Source organism: Nothoprocta perdicaria, unplaced genomic scaffold, assembly GCF_003342845.1.
Source record: "Nothoprocta perdicaria isolate Ctin4 unplaced genomic scaffold, notPer1 scaffold_111, whole genome shotgun sequence".
Classification (NCBI taxonomy): domain Eukaryota; kingdom Metazoa; phylum Chordata; class Aves; order Tinamiformes; family Tinamidae; genus Nothoprocta; species Nothoprocta perdicaria.
Window position 1 is genome coordinate 2026476 of NW_020454217.1, and position 25339 is coordinate 2051814.

A 25339-nucleotide genomic window follows, 5' to 3' on the forward strand; every position below is an offset into this window, starting at 1 on the left:
TGCACTCGGTGTGCTCTACTCCTTTTCTTGTACCTGCTTGTTCCTAAAAGCTCAGGCTGGTGCTCGTTGTTTGTCAGAACATCTTTCTAGTTTTCATTTGTTTGTTCTCCATAAATAGGATTACTGCTTCTTTTTGTAATCTGCCCTTTACTACTGAGGTCTCTGTGGCTGATGCTCCCAGAATAGGCATTTTTTTAGTCTAGCCTGTCACTGTACATCTTGATTTTTCTCCTTGCTCCCATTTTTACTTTCCTGTACGTCCATATGTTGTTCATACCAGTATATAGATTAACTCTTCTTAACTTTTTCTGGAAGTCACTTTCATATGTTTCAGTATTTTGGAATTTAATTTTGTGTATTATATTTAATTATATATATTATATATGTATATTTCTAATCTTCTATAAACTGTATCAATTATAATTTCACCCTGGAAGCAATCCTGCATGATATGAGGGGGTAATTAGCCTTTTCAGAGCTCAGATGTGGTTTCCAGTTCTACATCTCTCTCTATATTAAAGGATTTAGTTTTCAGCCTAGGTATGGGGAGATAAACACTAAAGTTGGCATGATCTATAGTACTCCTTATATAAAGCCTTTGAATACTACTTTACTCTTCCTATCTTCTGTTTTAATATCTGTTCTTAAGGCAATTTGTGCATACTCTGTCAATAACAGGTTAGTTGCATCAGGTGATCACGGATAAATTATGTATTTTCATCAATCCGGTGAACAGCAGCCATTTATGTTGGTTTGTGTTTGCTCATTACTGAAAGTGTATTTCAACACCGAGCAGCAGCTTAACAGGCTGTCCCAGTTAACATCTTTTCTCTTCAGGTAGAATGTAAGCTTTTGTGGTTTATTTAGTAAGTCTTTTAAAGGTTGGATCCTATTAGCTAAGCTGCTTGCTTCACCCACCTGCGTAGTACCAACTCTCCAGAGCTTTTCTCTGCCTGTTTTGCTCTTTGCCCCTCTGCCCTGCTCTGCCTGAGCCTCTCTGCTCCCAGGAGGAGGAGACGATGCAGCCTTGTGGCTGGAACCCTCCAAGCAGTGGCTTGAGCAGTCTGCTCTTTGAGATCTGCCCTTGAAGACTGAAAGCTCTCCGAATTGGTTTGAAGGAGAAATCTTACAAAGGTTCCTTCTGTGGCTATGACACATACATGTCACAATCATATGTAATTACATAACTTGTTTTTTTTTAGATTTTTTAGACATTCACAAGAATCTCTGTTTTAAAGCTAGGTTAGGGTTGTCTACTAAGGATAATGTAGTTAAATACTTGGAAAAGCCTGGAAAAAAGTAAGAAATACTAATGAACATATCATTTGGCTTACCGAGGTACTTAATTGAGCCTTTTAAAGCAAAATTCTGTTAAAATCAGAAGCTTAAAAAAAGGAAGTTATAACACTTAAGTTTTTACTGAAAGATTTATTTCTCTAGAAAATAGCTTTAACTATAGATGCCACAAAATCTGTTACAGGTCGGTCTTCACTCTTTCCCTTTGAAGATGGCTTCCTAGACGACAGTCACGGTGATCAGTCTTTATCGTCGGGGCTCAGCTCTCCAACGCGCTGTCAGAATGGTGAAAGAGTGGAACGCTATTCTAGAAAGGTGTTTGTTGGAGGTCTTCCTCCTGACATTGATGAAGGTACTGTGAATAAGCGGTGATGCTGGGGGGAGTTGGCGTTCATGTGATTGCTTAGGCAAGGTCAGCTTTTTATAAAACAAGTGTGTTTTTCAGGTATGTCACTTGTAGTGCTTGTGGCATTGCTTAAAACAAACCAAATTCCATCCCCCCTCCCCTGGATCTGAGAACTTGCTTGATGTTCTTTTGTACTATAGAAAGAAAGGACAAGGACAGAAGTGCCTGTCTGTGTGTGAAGTGGGAGACTGAAAAAGGGAAATTTGCGCTATCATTCTTCCACAGTCTGTCCCTTTTCATTTTAAAAGTTGTGTGTACTCTGAATACTTTGTGAATAATAATAATACATTGGGCTTTAATTAACCAGCTCTCATCTCCAACCTACATATAGTGATTCAGTTGACAAATGCAGGTCATTTCATACGGTTATAAAATAATAACTAGCTTACAGTCATTTTCTCAGTCCATACCTCCTTTAATTGTACATGTCAGCACTCCTCCCACCCAGCCTGAAGGCATCACTGAACATGATTTTCTGCTAAAAGCTTCAACTATGTACAGTTTTAATAAAGAATCAGCACTGTGGTTCAGCCTTACAAAGCCTGAACACATAGTTTCCATAAAGGAATGGGGTGGGTTGGCCAGCCTGTAGGTCACAAACAACTCAAATGCAGTTCCCGTGTCACAGCGAGTGGCAAGGATGCTGAAACGGGGTCTGGGAAATCTCCATCCGCAGCTGTCGGCAGAATCAAGTCAACAGGTACCACTGCCGTGAGCGCTGCTGAGCACTCCGAACCAAAATAGACACCCAGCCTCATCCTAGAGCCACCTGGGAGCTATTACCCTCCTTATGAGACACGTACTACAATAACACCTTTTCCCTTCAGCTTCTGAGCTTTCTGTGTGTGTGTGTTTTGTGGCTCTAGGTATCCGATGTGCAGTTTGTTGGGTCACATAAATTGGCCGCATCTCGAATTGCAATCAAAAAGTTGGGAAACCACTTCCTTTCTCCTCAGACTGGTTTTTTGTTTTTTTTTTTCCCACGGATGGTTTGTCACTCTCATTTACCTAGCATCACATTAGACACAATTTGAAAATGATTCTTTCTTTAAAATGCATCACGTGTGTTAAAAAAATTTTTGCAGAACTGAAATTGCTTTTTCCAGAAACACCCGCATATAAAACAAAATTGTCCTGTAGAAAGGTTTTAGAGATGTGTTTCCTTTTTCTTTTTCTTTTTTTTTTAATGTTTCAAAAGCCAAGTAATAACTTGTTAATTTAAGGGAAATTCTCAGAGGGGAGAGAGGAAGGTGAAGCCCCCACATTCATATCATCTGATGCAGCTTGTGTTCTAGGTCATGCAACAAGGAGTGGCCATGCTGACATGCAGCTCTTCCATCAGTCCCAGGTGGCTGCATCTGACCCAGCTTGTGCCTATCATTAGAAGCAGACCACAGCTGAAGCATATTCACTTTTGATAGATCATGTTTGCATTTAATCATGCTGCAACCCTGCATTAATGGCAGGCAAAGCCCTTTTTAAGTAGCAGAATAGAGCACAGACGTGAAAGAACATTTAGACATTTTATATGTATATTATTTCAGTTTTCCTTGTTTTTTAAAAGATATGGAAAACCATCTTTTTTTTTTTTTTTTTTTTAAATTAGAATGTTGACTTTACCACTGTCAGTCTTTGGATTCTCTCTAAGGTGCCTCATTTGTTTTTTGTAGATGAGATCACTGCCAGCTTTCGTAGGTTTGGACCTCTTGTGGTGGACTGGCCTCACAAAGCTGAAAGCAAGTCATATTTTCCACCTAAAGGTAATTAACTTGAAATACATGTATGCAGACTGTTCTAGTAAAGGGAAACTATTTCTGCAATGTGGAGATGCATGACAAAGAAAGGATTTGATGAATTCTTTCTCTTTCAACAAGCATATTTTTAGCAAATGTCATGATGGGAGAAACATAGTTTAATGAACAAGGTGTGGTCTTGCGTATGCTCCTCCAGCTGCGAAAAGAGTTGAGCCTAGAATTCGTGAACTGGGCCTTAATTTATATTAGGTTAACTTTAGCAGGAAAGTTGCAAGCGTTTTCCAATGCTGACACTGCAGTGTGTTTTCTGTAGAAACTATTGGAACAACTGTGTAAACAGGATATTTTTTTCGTGGTCTAAAACTTGCCGGTGGATGGGGTACGTGGCATTTCATCAGGAAGTCTGCTAAGCAGTTGTGATCCTGCTCAGAACCAGCAGTTTTGTGTCAGCGCTTGGTTGGGTGCTGAACCGCAGCACTGGTTTCTGCTGAGAGGCTGCAAAATTGCCATGGGCTGGTGTTGAGCCCCATGGTCACTGAGTTTCTAGTTTGGAGTTGCTTCTTTCAGGGTGACCTGAAGTGCAGGTAGGACAGTCGTTTATCTGTCAGCAAAATGCTATGCAGGTGTGGTTTGGGTGAGGAAAAAAACAGGTTTGCTTTGTTAAAGCCAATTGATTTTTATTGTTTCCCGTCCTCTTGTAAGAATTTGTAAGTACTGTTCAGTATCCATTTTGTTTTCAATCAAGTTTGCGTCTTGTGTATCATTTGAGTTCACTTATGGATCTGAAACAGGAGCATGAAGTTAGACATTGAGTTTTGGATCTGTGTATTGATATTTTTCTGCTCTCATTGGTCCTGAGAACTCCTAATTGCTCCTTAATGTCACTGTGTAATTTAGCAGCACAATAGAGCGTTCAGCCAATGAACTAGCAAACGCTACAGTATTTTTATGGATATTTTGATCATAGAAAAACACCATAAACAAGACCCCACTATACTTACCTGAAAGCTAGAGGCAAGATAGCCTTGTGACAGCAGCTTCCCCTGTAAGCACAATTTAGGACACTTTGCTTGAAAATAGAACAAAAAAAATAATGCTTGTTCTTTCCTGTTCCCCTCTCAAAACCAAGCCTTCCTGTCCATAGTTATGATGCAACATGTGCTGTTGCATAAATAAAATATTTGCATGTATTTCTTGACATAGTTGGTATACTTACCCTTTTTTTTGGTTTTATAGTCTTTCTGGCTAGGAAAGTGTGATTGCATCTTCACTGAGAAGTTTTAGAAACAGTTACAAAACAAGCTTCTGCTTGTCCCTGATACCTGCTAGTCCTATCCAGTTTATCTCACTGTTCTTATTAGGTTAATAAGTAACAATGTTATATGGCAGATTGGCATGATACTTGTAATTAGAACTGAATTTGTTCTGCATCTGACGGTGCAGTAGTTAAGCCTCGCCAAACTTGCAGAAATGTTTTTGAGTCAGAGCTATTTTAGCAGAAGACAAGGGAATGCAGCCTCTCCTCTATTTCTGTCATGCTTCTAATATAGGAAACAGCTTTCAAAGCCCCTGCCAGTTGCCCTGAATGTCTGTCTGAAAGTGCTAAACAACAGTCAATCCCAACTGTTCCAGATTTATTTATAACTGACTTCTGAGTTATCAATCAGGGCTTCAGCATCATAGGCTCTGTATTCCTGTCTCTGAGATCCACTTAGAGGCATGTTCAGCATGGTAGGTCAAATACCCTTGATTGACTGTGGTCCCATATATCATATCTTCATAGAACATAGAAATGTTACTACTTGGAGTCCGTGGGTGAAGTCGGAGCATATATTGCAAATACTTTCTTCTCTTTGATCTGTTATACATATGAAGAATACTTTCTTTTTCAAAAGTTATTATGGAAATACTGACAGAAACACTGTAATAAAATGCCTCCATCTCTGTTTTTCATTAGAAACTGCTTTAGAACTAAAACAGACTTAAAAAACTTTTTACTTTAATCTGTTCTGATTTATTTTATCAGGTATTTCCCTAAAATGCAGCAATGTGAAGGGAATATTTGAAATTATCCTTGGGTAAAAAAATCAGTGAGATTCAGAAGTTATTTATTCAGAAGTTAAGTAACCAGTTAAAAAGTTCTGCCTTCTTTTTCTCTAGTATCAGCTCTTCCATGTCATATTGCTAATGTGTAAATTCTCTGATATTTTGAATATGATTCTTTCAAATGGAAAATCTGAAAATCAGACCAGAAAAGAAGGCCCGTAATAAATTACACAGGAGCAGAAAGTTACTTTTGTGCTCTAGCAATCCTGGGGGGAAAACAAAACAAAATGGATTGTGGGAATGCAGTGGGAGGATGCAGAGGCTAATCTGTGTTTACCCATTAATAACGTCTGAGCTGTGAAGTTTCTCCCACTTATTAGAGCTTTCCCTACTGGCAGTAAAGCTGAACCCTGTGCTTTTCCGAAAACCTCCTTTCACCCCAGCCAGGCTTCAGGGCCCATTTGATAGTAGCCTTTTTCATTACTCCTTCATTTCTGTGGGCTTAGGCCTGTGGACTCTCAGAGCAACTTTGGGTTTTTGTTGGCTGTTGTAAGCATTCAGCTCCACATTTGGAGCAGGCTGTTTGTCAGAGGTCAGCAGTCAGCTGAGTTTTACACTGGGTTTGTGTCTTCATAGCAGCATCCGGGTCCTATCGTTGCTCCAGCCTCGAGCAGATTAAGAGGCTCATGTGAAAAATGCGATGCCTCGTTGGCAAAAAGGGCATTTGCCAAGTGTTTACTGTGGTGCTGCAATGTATGAATAGCCTGTGACTGCACAGGATTAGGAACGTTTTGTTGGCCTCCACGTATTAGTTGCTCACAGCACACACATGGAGTTTTCCTAGCACAAGCAACAGAAAAACTGCAAGAAGTTTTAGTTGTGGCTCATGTGGTAAGGTATGTGATCAGAAAGGTGACAACAAAATGTCTCTTAGCAGTCCAGTGACCTGGACTCCTTGCTGTGAGTAGTTTATCTGGTTGGTTAGTGGAAGTCAGGCTGGATTCAGCAAGCCTTGTTATCCAGTTTATTAGCAGGTGTGCTTAATTAACTTAGTGTCATATAAGCTGCTTTCAGGACCAGGTGGGGTCCAGAAACGCTCTGTGGTGTTAAGCTTGAACAAAGAAGATGCCTGAATTGAGTGTCTGGAGCAGGATGGTGCCTCTGGCCCTGTGTAGTCACTACAGACCCCCCGTGATCTCAGGTTCACTGCTGGACCCCATGGACGTGCCCTAGTTCTGTGTGAAAACGCTGGGCTGCAGCTCTGGCATGGTGAGTTACACACGGGCGGCTTCGGTACCGTCCCGACCCTCTGCTTTTGTTTTGTGGGCCCTTCTGCTGGACCTTGGCAAACCGCAGATCAGCGTGGATGCATCTGCACCGCATTCCTCAAGCACGTTGCCAATTGTCTTGTTATCCAGACTTTCCTGTTCTCCCAGATATCCAGCTCTTCATTATCTTAACTGCATCTTGTGACAAAGGCACCTGTGTGTGCACTCACATGGGCGTGCGTGTGAGAGGCAGAGGTCTGGCTTGGTCAACGCTTCACATTTTAGGGTATTGTCATACATCTCCCAAATATCTGATAGCTCAAACAGCCATTTTGAGGTGCAGCTGGTTGCCAGTAAGCCGAATATTTGGTTTGCTGAGCAGGCTGGTGACACCCAGCTGTTTTGTCCCTAAAAGTGCAGATTAGGCACTTGGACAAGAGAAGTTGTTAACAGCTGACAATGTCTATAAGAGGTTGCTATTTCTAGCTCTGAGCATCTGTATTATTGCCTTATCATTTTATTTTGCCCCCTCTCTTATGCACTGAAAAGCTTAGCACCATGTTTTTATGTTGGTGTCATCCATGCAGTGATTTTAATGCTTGCTTCTGAATAAGGCAAATTTATTATGGTTGCCTTGAAGAGTCTTCAGATGACTTCAGCATCTGTTTGGATATGTTAGTAACAGCAAAATATAAAAAGCATGTGCTGGTCCTGGGTAAGAAGATATCCAGTTTATAATATGTTTAGTTGGCTTTTACCACAGAGTTTTGGGAATTAAATGTGGTTTATGGTGTTTTTTGAGTACCTGTGACATGGCAAGAAATAATCTAACGAGTGTTGTTGAATGCAGTTGATTGTTACCATGATGCAGTCCTAGTTTAGGCATCTCAATTTACTCTGGCAAAATCCTGGTAATTCATATTTAATGAAAATGTACCTTGCCATTTTTGACCATTTGCAGGTCTAAGGAACTGAGCAGTGTTTATGTTAACTGCGTTTTATCGTATTAAAAAGAACGTGCCGGCTGTTTTGAAAATGTTCTCCTTTTTTGACAGATTTCAAGCTTTAAACTGTCAGCTTCTTTGGGTTTTCTCTTCTTTCTTCTTTTTTTTCCTCTCGATATAACTATTATTTTTCCAGAAATTAAACTGCATGACTCATTTTAAAACAACAAAACTACGCAGGAATCTTTCTCTGTTCTTTTCCATGTAGGAAGAGTGATGTTTGGATAAAAATGAGAAAATGAAGCACAGTAGAGCTTAGACAGTGTGGGTTTGAAAAGGGAGGAATAATTTGATATTACAACTGATTTAGATGTGAAGTGCAACAGATGGCCTGATCCTCTCATATTTACCCTGTTCCTCAGTTACTCTGTTATTTGAGAAAAATAAACATACTTGTCCACACTGCTCCTAGGAGGTCCCTGAGGGTGAAAATCAGTGACAGAATCTCACACAGAAGAAAACAGTGCATGAGGGATCGCAGAGAGTAGCACCGTGAAGCTGCTGTCGTGCTTGGATTTACCCCACAAAGGGGGAGGGTCTGTGCGATTGCTCCTGATGTTCCCTGAGGTAACGTGTGGCAGGGCCGGGGTCCCTCGCTGGGGCTTCCCGCTGCTCTTGAGGTAACGTGTGGCAGGGCCAGGGTCCCTCGCTGGGGCTTCCCGCTGCTCTTGGCCAGGGCCCAGCTGTCTGGGCTCTGGGGCCTCCGTCCTGGAGTGGGACCTTCTGCAGAGGAGCAGCAGCAAACAGCTCTGGGGACAAATACAGTGTTAGGGATTTATCACCTAGAGTCCAAGATGACGTGTGACTTGTCCTGACAGAGCAATCTATTGTCTTAAAACTAATTCTGCCTTCCCCCCCACCCCCTCCCCCAAATGACTATGGTTATATTGCTTGCTAGAGTAGAGACTTGAAACTCCTTATCCAAAATGTCATTGCATGGTAAATATTAATATCTTACTGAAATTGGAGGTCTTTTTGCAGTATAGAATTTTCTTTCAGGCTTTGGATGACTTTTCGGTAAGCCTTCCTTTGTGCCATTTCTGTCAGTCTTGTGCTAACTGACTGCAGACTAAGCCCTCGTGCTGAACTGCTGCTGCTGAGCCTGAAATGTCGGACTGGGGGACTGCTCTGCCGGTGCCCAAGGAATGAGTGAGCAGCTGGCCCTGCCCCAGTGCTGCACCATTTGCTGTTTCTTTCTCTAAGGGGAAATGAGACTCCGATGAAACAAAATATAAAGATGTTTTTGCAAAATCAAACCCAAGCAGAACAAATCTGATTCGGAGGTAGCTTTGCAGGATTGCGCTCTCCCCGCTTTCAGGATGTTTCAGAATTGCTAGATTGCAAGAGATATTATTATTTTAAATCCTGACAAAATCACAGTTTCCTAGCAAACTTTTGTCGTGCCTTCTTCGGTCAGCATCTCCTGGTGCCTGAGGGAAGGGATGACCAGATCTCTTCTGATGGGCATTAGCCCTCATGGACTCCACAGGAGTTCAGTAGGAAAGACACTTCTCTCTGGCTGTGTATGACTATAGGAACCAAATAACTGTTGCTGTTTCTCACCAGAAGAACATTGTGATTGTAGCCAAATATTCCCCAGGTTGTTCAGGTTGTTACTGAAAACCCTGTTTTGAGAGCCAGAATAGCCCAATTTTAGAAGGCATGAGTGAAAACTCAGGAATGAGATTTCAGTTTCTTGGAAAAGAGTAAATGCGCTTTGTAACAACTTACACCTTCCTCATTAGTGTACAGCAGGTGCTCTTACTAGAGTGAAGTCTTGCTTTTCCAAAAGATTTCTGCCTGCTTTGCTCCTATCTTTATCTCTCATTGGAAAGCTTTTTCCCATCAAAAGATCACAAATGTCATGTCCACAATTACCTCTTTGGCTCCTTTTTAGCACTTTTTTGGGGGTGGGAGCAGCAGGGATGGGGCTGCAATTACTCAGTCAGCAGCTCTCAAAAATGGTGCTTCAGGGTTTCTCATTCCTCTGATTTCTGCCAACGTTCACTCTTCTGTAAGAAATTATCCTGTAATGCCTCGGACTTGACAAGACTTCTGTCATTTTCCTGAGTGCTGTAGCCTCTTGTGAGATTTGCAGGTAATGGGACCAAGATCCATTAATTTCTGACTCTGATCCTGAAGGTGGCTGTTGTGCAGATTCAGATATCTGTTCTATCCATAAATTTGTCCTTTCTTTCCCCCCACCCATTGGCTACTTATCAGTGTCCTGGCTTTTTCAGCAGTTTGTCTGTTCAAATGAATAGCATTTTTAGGATTATTAGTCAAATCATATTAGATGATACATTGTTGTGTCCTGTACGAACAGACAAATGCCTGTTTTTCCCGGATGTTCTAAAGAAGCACATGTTTAGGGCTAGTGAGTCATACAGCAAATAAATCTGGTATCTTGCCATCATCTAGGGTCTTCTTCATTGCTCATATATTGCAGATACTCCAGCAGGGAAGGTTCTCTTGTAAGGGGCAGTTCAAGGACAGTCATATTGCTCAGTTGCTTTACCAATGCATGTTGTTAAAATGATTAATTTAAATGGTAAACTTCTTTGTTATCCACATGACAATGAAGATTTTAGTGCTTGGTGTATGAAGATGAGACAAGTTACAGTTTTTCATGGCAGCAGTTCTTACTCAGCGAAGAAACAACTTGTTTTTATGCTCCTCTGTGCTGTGTTTGTCCCCAGAGTTTCCAGAAAGAGCTGCCAAAGCAAATCCCGGGTGACGTCTGTGATCCCAGCCTAGGGTGCACATCTGTCAACCAACCTCTTTCCTATCTGAGCCTATCTGAAAGTACTTTATATAGTCCAGAGGCCGAATGCACTTAACCATGAAGTAGCTACATTTCACAGCGCTGGCAGTAAATTGCTGGAAAAGTTTTGAGGTCTTCAGTGTTCAGAGGTTGTTCAGAGTTTTTGATACAGAAGAAAAATGGCTTTACTAAACATGTCAATATGGAAGGTTGTTTTGATATATTAAAAATCGCACGTAGTCCCAGTCTCACTCTTGGATTATTTCATTAGAGATGTTGGGGAACTCGGTAGCTCTGTGTTCTGCTGGCCAGCATCATCTAAAGGCCTTCAGTTTCCCACAGACAAATTTCAGGTTTCTGAGAGGCCCAACTGATGTGTCTGTAGTGATTAAGCACTTCTGAAGCCTGTGCTGTTGCCTGTGGCCTCGGCATTTCTTTTCTATTAAATGTGTTTTATGTGGCTCCATTTTGCTTTGAGTGATCTGCTACGTAAGGCGCTTTATGAAGAGGGAGACGCAGGCCGTCAGCGTTGGTTCCAGCAAAGCCAGTTCTGAAGCTGAATGCCTCACATCTGCAGCTACTGATAGGGGTTTCTTCATAAGCCTTATGGCTCCTTGGGGAAAGCTCAGGGCCATGTGCTGCAGTTGCATCGCTTTCTCTTTGCAGAACAAGCTCTGCCCACAGATCATCCCGACTCTTCTCTGTTGGTCATACGCCCAAGGGGCAAGTTGCCTTCTCCCTCGCTGCCCGTGTGGGTTGGGATCACAGCAGGGTTTCCAGTACCAAGACTCATCTGAAGGGCACTGTGGTTGGCAAAGTCCAAAGTGCAGCTGCTTGTAGTTGGATTCCCGCATTTGCCTTTGGCTGGTGCCGATTGTAGGCTTTAAATCGGGAGGTTCTGTGTCAACAGTGATTCCAAACATCCGCTCGCTGGGAAGATAAACCGACTGTTGTCGTTTGGTTGCATGCTTACGTGAGAGAATCAAGTAAGAATAGACTACGAATTTTCAATAAGGCTTTTCTATATACAGTCCCCATACATTTCACTCTATTGTTGTGAAGTTGCTACACAGTAAAATTTCTTATACAGTTATAGAGTAAAAGTTCTGCCTTATTTGAACATCCTGCAGACTTAAACACTTGTCAGTTTTCCATTAGAGTTAAGTGATGCAGTAGCCTGAAGAACTAATACTGGCCAAAAAAGGTACCTTTCAGATAAGTTTATGATGTCCCTTTTATACGGAAATAGGGAATCCTAAAGATACACTGTAATCAGTTGAATGTAATAAAACCACTTAGGTTGCTTACATCCAGCTGAGTCACTGGGTAGGTGATACATCACACGTGGCCTCCTTGGCAGGAGGTGCCCGTGCCGGGGTGGGCATCTCACTGAATTTGCAGTTACTACAAAGTGTCTGCATGGGGGCTGGAAAAGAAGAGGGAAGAACGCATGGCTTCTGATCATGAAGCCTCTTACTGATAATCTGCTATAATAATGGGTAATGTAGCTAAAATGAGTTTCATTAAATACTTCTAGGTAGCTGTTCATACTGTACTTTTTCCCCGGGTAATGGCTGAAGACTTTTAGACCGAGAAATATATTTTTCCTTGACTCTAGTCATTACATAGTACACAAATGAAAAAGAAATACTTCTGTTTCCAATTTGAATGACTGCCTGTTCCTAGTATCTGGCTAAACTCTTTCTCAAATGAGTTTCTTCATTTTTGGTTAGTCTGTGGCAGGCTTGGGCAGCAGCAGTAGTCAAACAACAATGTTCTCCAACCTAAAACCATTACTTCGGACTATGCAGGAAAGCTAATGTAATATCTGGGAGTGAAAAAAAAAGTAATTTGGAAAGAAGAATGCAGAAGAGATTAAAGGTGTTGTAAATTCTATTGAGAGGAAATAGTAAAGGCATTAGTAATGCACAGGTAGACCGAGGTGGGCAAAAATGATACAGGTTTGACATAAAGCTGTATTTTAAAGCTTTACTGTGGTCAGCTTTAAATTCAGTATAGAAGACCAAATAATATTTAAACAGCAATGAATGTTATATTTATAGTTTCTCCTTCAAATGCTTAGACAGAAACAGTGCACCAGAGTGATTCTGTTACACAGGTACTGTAGATACGTGCTGCTTTCACAGCAGTCTGACAAAACTCAAGTATTCACACCACATATTCAGTATGCAACTGTAAAGGGAATGGCTGTTTCAGAAAAGAGATCACTGAAACTTCCATATATATATATTGTGGAAAGTAGGTTGTGAAAAATAGAAAAAAAATCTGGAATTGAAAATGTTTATTCTTTAATATGTAAGTCTGAGAGGTTGTTCAACATTGTGCTAAATTTAAACTTTTATCAATATAGTCTGAGATCTGTGTACCTGTTTCCATACAAGCATCTATTCTGTCAAGTCTCCAAATGCTGGGATTCCCTTTCATGCTCCTGTAAATGTGGTTGCTGTATCGATAGCATGCCAATATATTTGCAGAACCCCAGCTCTCCACCTCTCTTAGTGTTTTAATGATGTAATAAGGGATCCAGAAAGCCTAACATTAGAGAAGAGAGACATCTGACTTTGACACACGCGCTTTATTTTTATCTTCAGGAAAGGTCAGTAAAGCCCTTCTTAATTGAAGTCTCCCAGAAATAACCATTGATCCTGCTTTAGTACAGAGATGCCTGTTGCCAAAATAGATTTTGTGGAAATTGTTTTAGATCAACAGATTATTAGTGCCCTAAAGGAGAATAGAATTTAAGGATTTTTTGTAAATCAGCGTTTCTAGTAATTTTTTTGAAAGCAAGTAATGATGAGCAGACTAATAAAGGTTTAAGGCTGCAAAAATACAGTACAGTTTGGGAGATGCTCCGAATACAGAAAAGGATTTCATTCTCTTCTTTGTAGGAAATAACAAGGCCCCCTTTGCTAAATACAAGTAGTTCAGCCTGATATTCATTAACTGCTTGTAAAACTGAAACATTTTACTGACCGTCTGCTTTTTTTTTTTTTTCTTTTTAAACCCACCACCATCAAATCTAACCTCTGTTTTCACTAAATATTGCCTTTTCCTTGTTTTTAAGTGTGAATATAGAAATTGATCTTCAGCTCTTACAGGCCTCAAGATAAAAATCATCCTTTGAATAGTGGTGGTGTGAGGACTTCCTAATAATATTCTGTGCTTTGATTTTGTTTTCCCCTCCACGTACTACTTGTTCTGCCTGTGTTTGGCGCATGGAGGGGGCAGTTCTCTGGTTTTCTTTGCGCTGCCTCGTGCCCTTCCCGGCCGTGCGGCCCGGGTGCCTGTGGGACAGTGGCAGTGTGGGTCCCGTGACAGCGGGACCGTCACGGGTGACGTTTCTCTTCCTTTATAAACTACAGTGCCAGGCACGTCCGTGCAGGAGAGCAGGAAGGGTTGTCCTCGCCTGTGGGAGGTTGACGCTTCTAAGGCTGCACGGTTGATTGCAAAAGATCTTTAGCACGAATAAAAGCAGCGAGTTTCTGCTAGTTTCTTGGCTCCTGGACGAACAAGGCATAGAATTCAGGGTGCTACTTTGAGGGAAGTAAAATGAGTAAACCTAATATCTGGAGTCCTTGCCTTTCCTAAGGTTTTGACTTCCTAGACAACCCTCAAGTTATTAAAGATAAGCCTGTAGGGTAAAGGATGAAGAACATACCCTGTTTCAACAACTGCAGGCACAACATGTGCTTTTCCTGTTTTTCTTTCCCCCTCTCAGAATTATCACGCCAGGCATCTGCGTTCTGTCCTAGGAAGCATTTTGCAACCTCAGTTCAGACTTCAGACTAGGCGGTCTTCAATGTCCTGTGCAGTAGGGATTATCCACTCTGAGAAGGGTTGGAATCACGGGAAATCAGAAAACATCCCATGGATTCTAAGCTGCTGTAGGTGACCTTGAGTGTTGAGGCCCCCACATTTTGGATTGAAGCCCCTCTCTACCGCACAGCAGTGCCAAGTGCTGCAAGCGCCACTTGCTGTAGTAAGGTCCATTTTCTTTGTTTTTTAAAAATATCAATCTAAAAAAATGTAGCACGGAAGAGGGGAGACATCATGAAACTTATTGACAAATTTTCTTAATTAAAATTTCAGCTAAAAAGCAGCCTTTTCCTCCCCCCCCTTTTCTTTGATCTTGTTTTCTTCCCTTGAAGATTACGTGTTGAATATTTTTAATAATGATAAGATTAGATTGGTGTCATGCTTAATGGTATGCTTCGAGGGGATGCTAAAATTAAATAAACTATTGATTAATATTTATCTAGAGTTCTATATTAATTTTGCTTGGAGTAGAATTAGAAATTGGCATATTTAGCAAAGAAAAAAAAAAAACATTTTCTTCAAACTTGAAAAGTGGGCTTTTTTCCAACCATTTGCTCCGACTTGTGTCAGAAGCAGCAAACCTGAACCACCTATGACGAAAATGAACTTCTTTGCCCAGAGCCGTCACCATTTATATTGCACTTGAAAAGTGAAATGGGCAAATTCAATGTTGAATTTGGTTACTCAGCTTTTTTTGTTGCTTATGAAGGTAAATGCTGCAATTCCCTGCCACTGACCCAGTAAGCTTCACAAAAATAGCTCTTGCCTCATCAAAAATTTAATCTTTGTTACATGATTAATTCATGTGACTGCTATTATAACCATAATATCCCACACTATATGTTATAGCCTTTCTTTTATTTGTTTATACCCTTTAATGCTGACTTATATCTGCTATGGATCGTGTTGCAGTCTAAAGTCTGAAGTTTTAAAATGGCTGTGACCTTTGAAAGAAGAGACAACCCTATAAATTTGCTGTTGCAATGGTTTAAACTAGCGTAGAATTAAAATGTCAGATAACTAAAAAGACAGGTTTTAGTCCCCTCTGGAATATTCTTTCAGATAACTAAAAAGACAGGTTTTAGTCCCCTCTGGAATATTCTTTCAGTAAACCAGAACAACCCAAGAAATGCTGCGTTTTTGTGTTCCCTGCAGTGCAGCTGGGGAAGAAGAGTCCTGCTCCGGAGCAACCGGAGGCCGTTTGTGCAGGATGGTTTGGCCCCAAGCAGGCAACGTCCTCCACGTAGTGATGAGGAGCTAATCCTTGCTCTTCCCTGGCACGTTTCAGGATTGAAGGAACTTTGGAAATCTTTAGCTCGGAACAGGCACAGGCTGTGGGAAGGTTTCCCTCTCCTGTGGGCACTGCCGTGACGGGGAAGGCCGGAGCCTCGGGAATACCAGCTGCCCTCGGGAATACCGCGTGTTGCCCCACAGCACACGTGCTTTGGGGGCCTTGGCAGAGGCTGAGGGATCTTCAGTGTTGACTACAGAGCAGCAAGTTAGTGCTGCTGTAGGGCTCTTTGTTTTGTTGTTGTTCCCCTGTGTGTGTTATGGGAAGACCCGAGTTAGTCTCTGTTCTGCTGGCAATCCCAGTGATGTGGACTATTAAATGGTAAAATAGGGTTTATGATATAATCAGGCCCTTTATTTCACAGACTCTACTGAATGAGAACCTCATTTTTCACTGCGTTCTTCCATTATACCTGCTTAAGGACTTTTCTTGCGTTTAACTGAATAAGTTCCATTTAATTGCCATGTGAATTCAGGATCATAGTTACTTCTCCCAATTTTGGAACTGAGAGTATGAACTACATACCATTATTTAAAACCCAAAACCCACCCTCAACCCTGTCTTTTAATGTGGCATACAGGGAACTTCTCAAATATCAAATTACTCAGACTTAAAGTCTAATACTCCTCAAAAATACGTGAAATGAATAGGAGTCTAGTTGTAAAATGTTAAACTATTTGCATTTCTTATGCATCCTTTTTTTAGAGAAAGAAGCCAGCTGACAGTGTCATACACTGCCGCTTAAAATTAGTCTGACTAAAGAAATTCATCTTTGCAGCCCTGACTAATACATAATTTCACTCTTCTTCTGCAGTAGCTAAGTGAGATTACAGTCCTTTCTATTTTGAGGTTTCTTAAGCATTTAAAGCCTTTGATGTCTTTTGAAAATCCAGTCATGTCACTGCAATGTTAAAAAGAAAGTCTGCATTTTTTAATACCTTGGATTTTTATTTTTCAAACATCAGTTTCATTTTTAATAGTCATTTCATCTCTGGATTTAGAAATGTGTTTTATTCATGTTCAAAGCATTTTCTAATAAGATTACTAAGGGCGACTTTGAGCAATGACCCTTTGTCGTCACATTAACCAAATTAGAAATTTGATTCAAACTGTTTCTAAGCGTTCCTTTATTGTGGGTTTTTAAAACAAATTTATTCCAAAAGTTCTAGTAAATACAACTGTAATTCAATTCAAAATTATTTTTAACAAGTCCAGAAAAAAGCAAAGTGAAGAAAATGTTATTTATAGTTCAAGAAAAAAATTAAGTCCATTTAAATCTGCTTTTTGAGGTAGCCATCTCAGCTGTATAAAAATAACCACTAATGCAGGGCAAGAACATTAAATTCTTTGTCCCATTAACTCCCATTGCACTTTTTACATTAAAAAATAAAGTTAGAAATATACTGCCATGTTATATATGCAATATCTTCACTGGGTGGGAGATTTATTGTAATCCGGGAACTAGATTGGGGGCCCACAAAACCTCAGGAGAGAGGCTCTCTAAACATGCAGAAGGCAGAGTGAAAGAAAGTGTTCTTCAAAGGTAATGTAACTGCTTTCCAATTAGTCATCTTTCCATTTTGTCCGTGAGATTAAATGTATGTGATCATGAGCCGTGCAGCTCAGCAGCGCTGGCACAGATCTGATAACACAGTTATCACCCAGGCTCCTTGCAAGATGATTTCTGTGCCTAATTTTGTCAAGTGGGCCAAGTTTTGGTACAGTGTGTACCTGAGGTCGGTGTAGGAAATCAACAGAATGATATACAGACCTCTCACGTGAGCATTCAAATACAGTCTTTGATCTTATATAGCATTCCTCGCTACATTTTTTCTCTGTATTTGAAAAGTAACTGTGATTCTGAAAGCCAGAAATAGGTTAATCTTTCCCTACTGGTTATATAACATTTGAATCCTAAAATGCTGGCTTTATTTCAAAAGACATAGCTCATGGTTGACATATTTGAAAAGCAATTTATATATTCTCTCAAATGCAAGATTTAAGGCATTTATGAGTTACTTCTCCTGTCTAGAAGCTGAACATCTGATAAGATGAAGAGATGGAACTAATTGTCAATTAACTGAAATCTTTGAAAATCTTCTGACTGAATTAAATCTACTCTGAAGTTCATGTAAGCACAAGTTCTGCCCAGCTTTTCTGTTAATGCCTTTCTGAAATATTCCTTTATCATTAACTGGAGACCGTTCCCACAACCTTGGTAATTAATGACTTAAAATGAAAGGAGTATAAAGGTTTTAGCACACTGAGGTTCCTTCCTACCTACTCCCAGGGGTTTAGAAAACACAATCAGTGACTTCATTTTATTCCACCAGATTTTGTGCCTCATGTTTCAGTTGTGCAGCGAAGGTGTCAAAGAGGGGGGGAAAAAATGTACATTTTTAACTCTTTGTCCTGGAATGCTCTGAAATGCAGTAAAAATCTATTTTTCCTGGTGAGCCGTGAAAGTGGCCCATCTTTAACACAGAGTTTGGTCCAGCCGAGGCCACAGTCGTCTTCTCCGACAAACTCTGCTAGCTAGTTGCGTGGCTTGCCATTTAAAAAGGTTCATTTTCTGCTTTGCTGTATGCTCAGTATCCATTTTACCCTATTAAAGGTTCAAGAGCAGTTCTTTTCCCTCTGATAGATGAGTGGCATTGATGCAAGTATGGGCAGCACACGATGCCCTTCTTGGCTCTCAGTCTGTAATTTGTGCCGTGTTGCTGCAACGCACGCTCTGTGCAACGCAGAAGGGTTCCCATCGTTAGAACAGGGAGGCCTTTGGTGGCACCGAGCGAAGCAGAGAGATTCCCACCTTTCCAGCGGCAGGGCCGGGGTGCAGCCGGAGCGTGACCTCGTGCAGGTGGGATGTGCTGGCGGTGCCGGAGCGGCCAGAGGAGCAGGGATGTTCCTGCTGCGCCAGGAAGCCTTTCCCTGCGGATCCGGGAGACCACGTGCGATTCCTTCTGGGACTGCTCAGGTAGATACAGTGGCCCCAGCTCTGCGGAGGTCTCTCTCACGGGGAATCCTTCGAGCTCTTTCACACTGTTGGGGCAATAAGGAAGGCTCGTGAGGAACGCGCTGCCAGAAGGGGCTCCCGGGGTACCGCTGGGGAGCATTAAGGGTTTGAACTCATCGACTCCCTAGGCCTCTGCCTCTGGAAATGCGGAGCACTGTTAACTAACTAACGCTCCCAGCTGCTGCAAACTGCAGGTTAGAAAACTGAATTCTGACTAACCCGGCCTGCCCTTGTAATGCAGCAGCCAAGCAGAACTGCCAAGGATTGGTTTGGTTAATTTTATGTGGCTCTTGAACAGGATGCTGGCGCCGCTTGCCTTGTCCCCAGACGGCCGCAGCTGTAACCTTGTGCTGTGACAGCACAAGCTGCTGCGCTCGGATCGGCGCTCAAACACCACAGCGTGGGGCAGCTCTGGAGCCCCTGTCCTGGGCCGGCCGCAGGCACGGGAGCACCTGGGTGCTGCCTCGCCGCCTGCCCCCAAGGCGCAGAGCTCCACTGGCTGGGAGGAAGTTTTGTGGGGCATTTTCTTTCTTTTGAACTGCTGCATTTAAATGTAAATAACAACTGCAGGTCTTTCACTCGGAATACAACAAACATGATGCTTTTTTCTCATGCTTGTTATTTCTAGGGAAGCATTTTTTTCTATACAGTGCTAAGTAGATGAATATGGCGATATTCTCCTTGGGGTAAATATAAAGTAATAGCTATTTTAAGGTTTACCTTATGATGTATGAAGTTTCTTTTATTCCTTGGTGTACTCAACAAACGTTACCACTTGGTTCAGAGTTACGGCAGTGCCTTCTTTACAGCACCGTTGTAACTTGTAGGTCAGGGGTTCTTTCTAAGTCACTTTCAGAAGATGGCCTTTGCTCAGCATTGCTTTGCTTTCAGCAGAAAAGCTTTTGCTTTCAGTAGAAGGGGCAGAATTTTGGAATGTTCCTAGGTGGGAAAGATTTTGGAATTTTAAAACTACCTATGAAAATGTAGGACTGTGTTAAATGTGACTAAATAAGAAGAACTAGTATTAATTTCATTTTTGTTATGTATCTGTCTACCTGTCCACCTGTCTACCTGTCTAGTGCCTCAACTGTAATACGGTGATCATTGACACCAGCACAATGGTGCTCACCTGCTCACCTGCAGTTGTTGGACAATAAGAAATCCTCACTTAACAGCCTGTATTCTTACTGCGTGAAATCATTAATCAAATAAATACATTTGCACCCAGGAAGTGTTCTCGTCTCCATTACGAAATCAATACTGTGTGCACTAATCAAATGAAAATAAGTGAGCGCATGATATACTGGGTGAATTAATTTTATGAAAAGCAAACAGTTATTTGTAACTTCTTAGATTTTATTAATTTTTGGAGTTGTTATCTTTATTGAAAAAATGCTTTAAAAATTAATCTCTTTTTTTTGCTTTTGTCCTTTCCAAGGTTATGCCTTCTTGCTGTTCCAAGAGGAAAGCTCTGTACAAGCCCTGATAGATGCCTGTCTGGAAGAAGATGGGAAACTCTACCTGTGTGTGTCAAGTCCCACAATTAAGGACAAACCCGTAAGTAGCTTAGGCCGTGACCCTTATGCTGGCTGCTAACCCAGTTGCTGTTGCTCTTTTCAGTTAATAAATAAATAAAAATTACTTATAGCTAATTGGCTCATCCATTTCCTGTCGCTGTCCGTTCTGTTTCACTGACTTTATCAGCGTTTTGTGGCTTTAACATTTGCTTCTTTGATAACTGCCATGATCCGTTGCCTTTTATATTTGATATTTCTGCTAATCGCCTGAGCATGTGCATCCTTTTACAGGGTTAGCTGTAAAAGAGAATCAGATTAAGGTTCTTCCTTCTATCATGTTCAAAACAAACAAACAAAAAAACCCTAAAGCCTGATGCAATAAATGTGCAAATTGTAGAAACTTCAAATATAACACAGTGTTTCATTAGGTTTCTTTCTGCCTTCCCTCCACTTCTTAATTTGACAGCTAAGCAATTCTTATTTCAGTAGATTACCTTATATAAGTTAAGAGTGAAAACATGTATGGAGACACTGTTGCAGAACAGAAGATGGGGCATCCTGTTCCTATAATCACATTTCTAGCTTTCTGTACAATTTGCCTTTTGGACCATAGATATGTACAGATTAGATAAAAATGCTGAAAGATATATTGAATAATAATTATTATTTTTGATTAAAAAGAAATAGTGCCTATTTAGTGGAGTAGCAAATTCCTAAGAATAGTGAGTAGAGAGTAAGATAAGTAGTATCAGTATCTTGAAACTTTAAATTAAGTGTTGCTCCCAGTCCTGCAGAATGTGTTTCTGTGCCAGCAAAAAAATATCAGCAAACATCAAAAAAAAAAGATGTTATCTCTTCTCCTCATTTGTATCAGTGCTTTAAAATTAGTGAATCACTGTATGTGATTACAGGACAGCCGGAAGCCCAAACTGCACCTGTAGCAGCACAGAGCTGGCAAAATGTTCTGCAAGTCCCTTAACAGATTTCGTATTATAACGGCAGTTAGAGGCAGGGAATTACTAAGGTAGGAGGGTTTGCCATGATGAAACATAACTCAAGCCTGGCCTCTAGAGGTAATAAATGAATTGTCCACCTTCATTTAATCCCTTAGACAAGCCTTGTCCTTTAATTGTTTTGTTGGCTATAACACCAATTTACTGCTCTGGCTTTTAATTTAACTTCAGTTTTAGAAATATTAGGCAGTTGTTACTACTTACTGAATTGTCGAGTCTCCCTAAGAACATTTTTTTGTTCTTGCCAGGTGCAAATTCGACCATGGAACCTAAGTGATAGTGACTTTGTGATGGATGGGTCTCAGCCTCTGGACCCAAGAAAAACTATCTTTGTTGGAGGAGTTCCACGGCCCCTCCGAGCTGGTGAGTACAGATAAATGCAGGGCCAGCAATACAGGCTTTGAGATTGAGCAGAACTGATGAGAAATGTTATGTAAAATACATGTAGAAGAAACAAAGCAAAATGAAAAATCTGTGCTAAACTTTTGATCTTTTAAATGGGTTACTGAGTAGTATGTTCACTAGAAACGGTCTTTTCAAAGACTGAAGCTTGAATAATATCCTACAACTGGTCCTTTTTTTTTTTTTTTTTTCCCTTAATAAATACTATTGTACTATTGTAACCCTAACCCTGATTCTCTCCCAGTGCCATGGGTTGATTCCTCCACCCTATGTCCAGAGCCCTCCGAGCCCTTTTGCAGCTACTTCCACCTGCAGCCCCTCGCTTGCTCCTTCTCCCAACCCTGATCTCAGCCCTAACGCTCTGAGAGCTGCAGAGAAGACCAGCTTTCTCAGCAGCCCTTCATTCCTTCTCATTTAAAATAAGGCAAAAGTGCAAGAGGGCAAGTAAGTAAACAGTAACAATTAAACATATGCCTTATACCTGAAAGCCAGTGCCTTGAAAATGTGCTTTTTCAAGGCAGACAGCTTCCACTTTTTCTGGTTTGCAGCTTGCCAAGTCTGATAGAGGAGTTAGGTCCAAGAGTTGGAACTCTGCAGTTTTGGCTGGCAAACCATGTGTGTTCTTTGCCCAGCAGTGGGAGCATCTTATTGAAACTGCTATTTTTAAATGTTCTTGATGCTGAGTCCATTCTGTTGCTTTCTGGGCTCACTACCTAAGTAATGATTATAAATCATTAGGAAGTAAGAGGCTCCACGAGTCCCAGTGCTCTGAGTGAGCACTGTCCCTCACGGTCTGCTCGGAGCAGGAGTTGCCTCTAGCTTGGCACAATGAGTCAGACTTCTGTTTGCTCACTGCAAATGGACAAGTTGGCAGATGGTCTTCCCTGATGTGGCCCAGACACTTTTATTTATATACACATGCATACTTATTTTAATAATTGTGTCTGTTTTATGAATAATGAACTAATTAGGTGATAATTACTGGGATTTAAATATCTAATATACTTCTTTTTCACTTCATCTTGGGTAGTTAAGTTTAAACTAGCTCTGCCGAAAGACTTCAGCTGCATTCACAGAACAAAAATGTTGACTTGGCAGGGGCCTGTAGCAGTCCCAGTAACTTGATTTGTGAAGGTTTGTCCTTCATCCATTTAACAAATTTGTCTATCCACTTCTACAGAGACCTTGGCAATGTTTATCATTATATATATTGTGTGCTTGTGTAAACTGTTCTGTTTCCTTCAGTCCTTTCTCTTAATCCTTCTGTGTGCTTCCTCAGCCACTCAATCAACCTGTCATGTTACAGTAGAAATGTCATAAACATAGAACCATATTTTATGTTTTAAAAGTTGTTAGTTAGAGAAAGAGCAGAAAATCATTTTAAGAGCTAATGAATTAAGTTTTAAACCCATTAAGTTGGACCCCAAATTTAGGCTTCCTGAAACTTTTAAAGTTTCACCAAGCTTTGTTTTAAATATAGAGCACTTTACTGCTGTGTCTTCAGCCTCCCAGCATGTGGCTAAAACACCAGATCCTAAATAGGTGGCGTATCCATAGGGGACCTGCACGTTGGCTCGCATTACCGAGCCCTTCGGCACTGGGGAGATCCTCAATATCAGTTTCAAATGACCAATTCACCAATATGATAAATTCTCAGCTTGGTATTGACTGCATAAATACATGAAAAATGTAATAATTTCACACCATCACACTGAGTTTCTTGTGGCATATTCTGTTTTTTTGCCTTCACATTTTCAGGCCGGGGATGATTCTATCTGTAGTTCAAACCAACATTTACATTTGCTATTTCAGACTTTTAAAGACAAGTACAGTGAGACAAATAGAGCTTTTTTCTTGCGCAGAGAGAGAAGTCTCATTTCTGTTGAATGCGTAATATTTAACGATTGCATCCTTGCAGTTGAATTGGCAATGATTATGGACCGTTTATACGGAGGTGTCTGCTATGCGGGCATCGACACAGACCCGGAGCTGAAGTACCCGAAAGGGGCCGGCCGCGTGGCTTTCTCCAACCAGCAGAGCTACATCGCTGCCATCAGCGCTCGCTTTGTCCAGCTCCAACACAATGACATTGATAAACGGGTGAGTAGGGGCCGCCGGCAAGGACCATGATGGGGCTGCTGCCAAAACTGGGCACAAATGAGGAGAAATCCTCCCAGGAATAGCATGGAAGAGGGCATTGCAACCTCTGTTCTTCAGGTGGTGTTTGTTAACTACCTCAAAGCTTAGTTAAGTGGCCCGAGGCTTGGTTACGTGGCCGTGAGCCTCTGGGATGCTCGAGGTCACACGCACCGTCTCGCAGCTTCCTTCTCCTCTAGGTGTTTGGTCACTGTGTGTCAGCAGCTGGTGGTGTTTACACTGTTCTCAGGCAACACTCTCCCTCTCCAACAGGCCAAGGCTGAGGTTTCCTACCAAGGGGGTCAGGGTTGGTTGGAACAGCAGTGCTGACCTCGACAGTCTCAAAGGTCATTTAACTACGAGCAGATCCTGGCAGATGCTTCACAGGCCAAAGAGGGAAAGCTGTTTTTCAGACCTTACAGATTCCTGTGTTCCGAGCAGCTTTCCCAAGCACAGAGTGAAGTTAATGTATTTCATGAAATCTAAAGTGAAGAAATAGAAGAAACTATTTATTTTCCGAGAATTTTCTTTTTATTGGATCGTCTGGCTTTGTCTCTACTTGCTCGTGCAAACAGCACCTTTGGTTTTGAGAACTGGGCGTTCAGAATTGCTCCAAAGAGCCTGGAGCGAGCGCTGCCGTTATCCCCTGTTAAAACATGGGTGGCTGCTTTCCTCTTTAACGTGATATAGGTTATTTATTGAGCAGGCAACTGGACAGCTGTTGGGAAAGCCTCTATGTGCAGGATGCATTTAAAAACAGACCCACAGAGTCTCAGCTCTTACATTTTCCTGTTAAAAGTGTGAACTTTTTTCCTGAAATTTGGTGAGCTATTGGAGTTAGCTCTCAAATTATTTTTCTGTGGTGCTGCTACTTATGATTTAACTAAGACAAGACTGTTCCTCAGTACTGCTTGTCCAAGGAATCCTGAACGTTCTCACTGAGAGACTGTTCTGGTAAGAATAGCAAGACTAATTTTGGATTCTTAATCAGACTGTTGAACCCTCTGAGATTTATATAATATCATCCATGATTAAAATCTTGTTTTCTTCTAAGTGTTAAAATATACCACTAAATTATGCTAGCTGTTAGCTGTTTCCCTGCAGCCAGTACTTTTCCCAGATGGCTGATTGAGGATCTAAGCTTCCTTAATCATCTTTTATCTGTTTTCACAGATAAAACTACTTCAAGCACCTTGAATTTGAAGTGCAAATTCTCCTAATTCTGACCTTAATCAGGACAGGTGGTGATTAAAATTCCTCAATAGTGCAGCCTGCATCCTCAAAATTATTTTCACTAGTAATCCAAACAAGCGAAGGGGAGAGAGAGAATTTATTCCAAACCTTTGGAATTGTGAGTAGGCAGGGACCTGGAGATCTGCTTTCTTCCAGTTTCAGTTGAGACAGGACTATTTTATTTAACATGGTGATGCTTAATCTACTGGCAGGTACCTGATACGCTGCATGGCAGATATTCACACTGTTCCCCACAATAGTAGTAGTATGGTGTAACTTAAAATACATTTTTTTTATTTTAGCAATTCCAGCAGTTCCTTAGCCTAGAAATAAAGTTTGCTGTATCAGTTTTACTT

General features: G+C 41.1%; 1 protein-coding gene across 5 annotated transcripts in view; it reads left to right on the forward strand.

The window, feature by feature from the left end:
- CPEB3 (cytoplasmic polyadenylation element binding protein 3) overlaps positions 1–25339 on the forward strand; it is an 80560-nt gene that overhangs the window by 53103 nt on the left and 2118 nt on the right. For all 5 annotated transcript variants that reach the window (XM_026051331.1, XM_026051323.1, XM_026051337.1 and 2 more), the window contains 5 exons: positions 1481–1648; positions 3373–3462; positions 20121–20239; positions 21461–21575; positions 23533–23714. In XM_026051331.1, coding sequence (XP_025907116.1) covers positions 1481–1648; positions 3373–3462; positions 20121–20239; positions 21461–21575; positions 23533–23714 — 674 coding nt within the window. The remainder of the gene's footprint in view (positions 1–1480; positions 1649–3372; positions 3463–20120; positions 20240–21460; positions 21576–23532; positions 23715–25339) is intronic.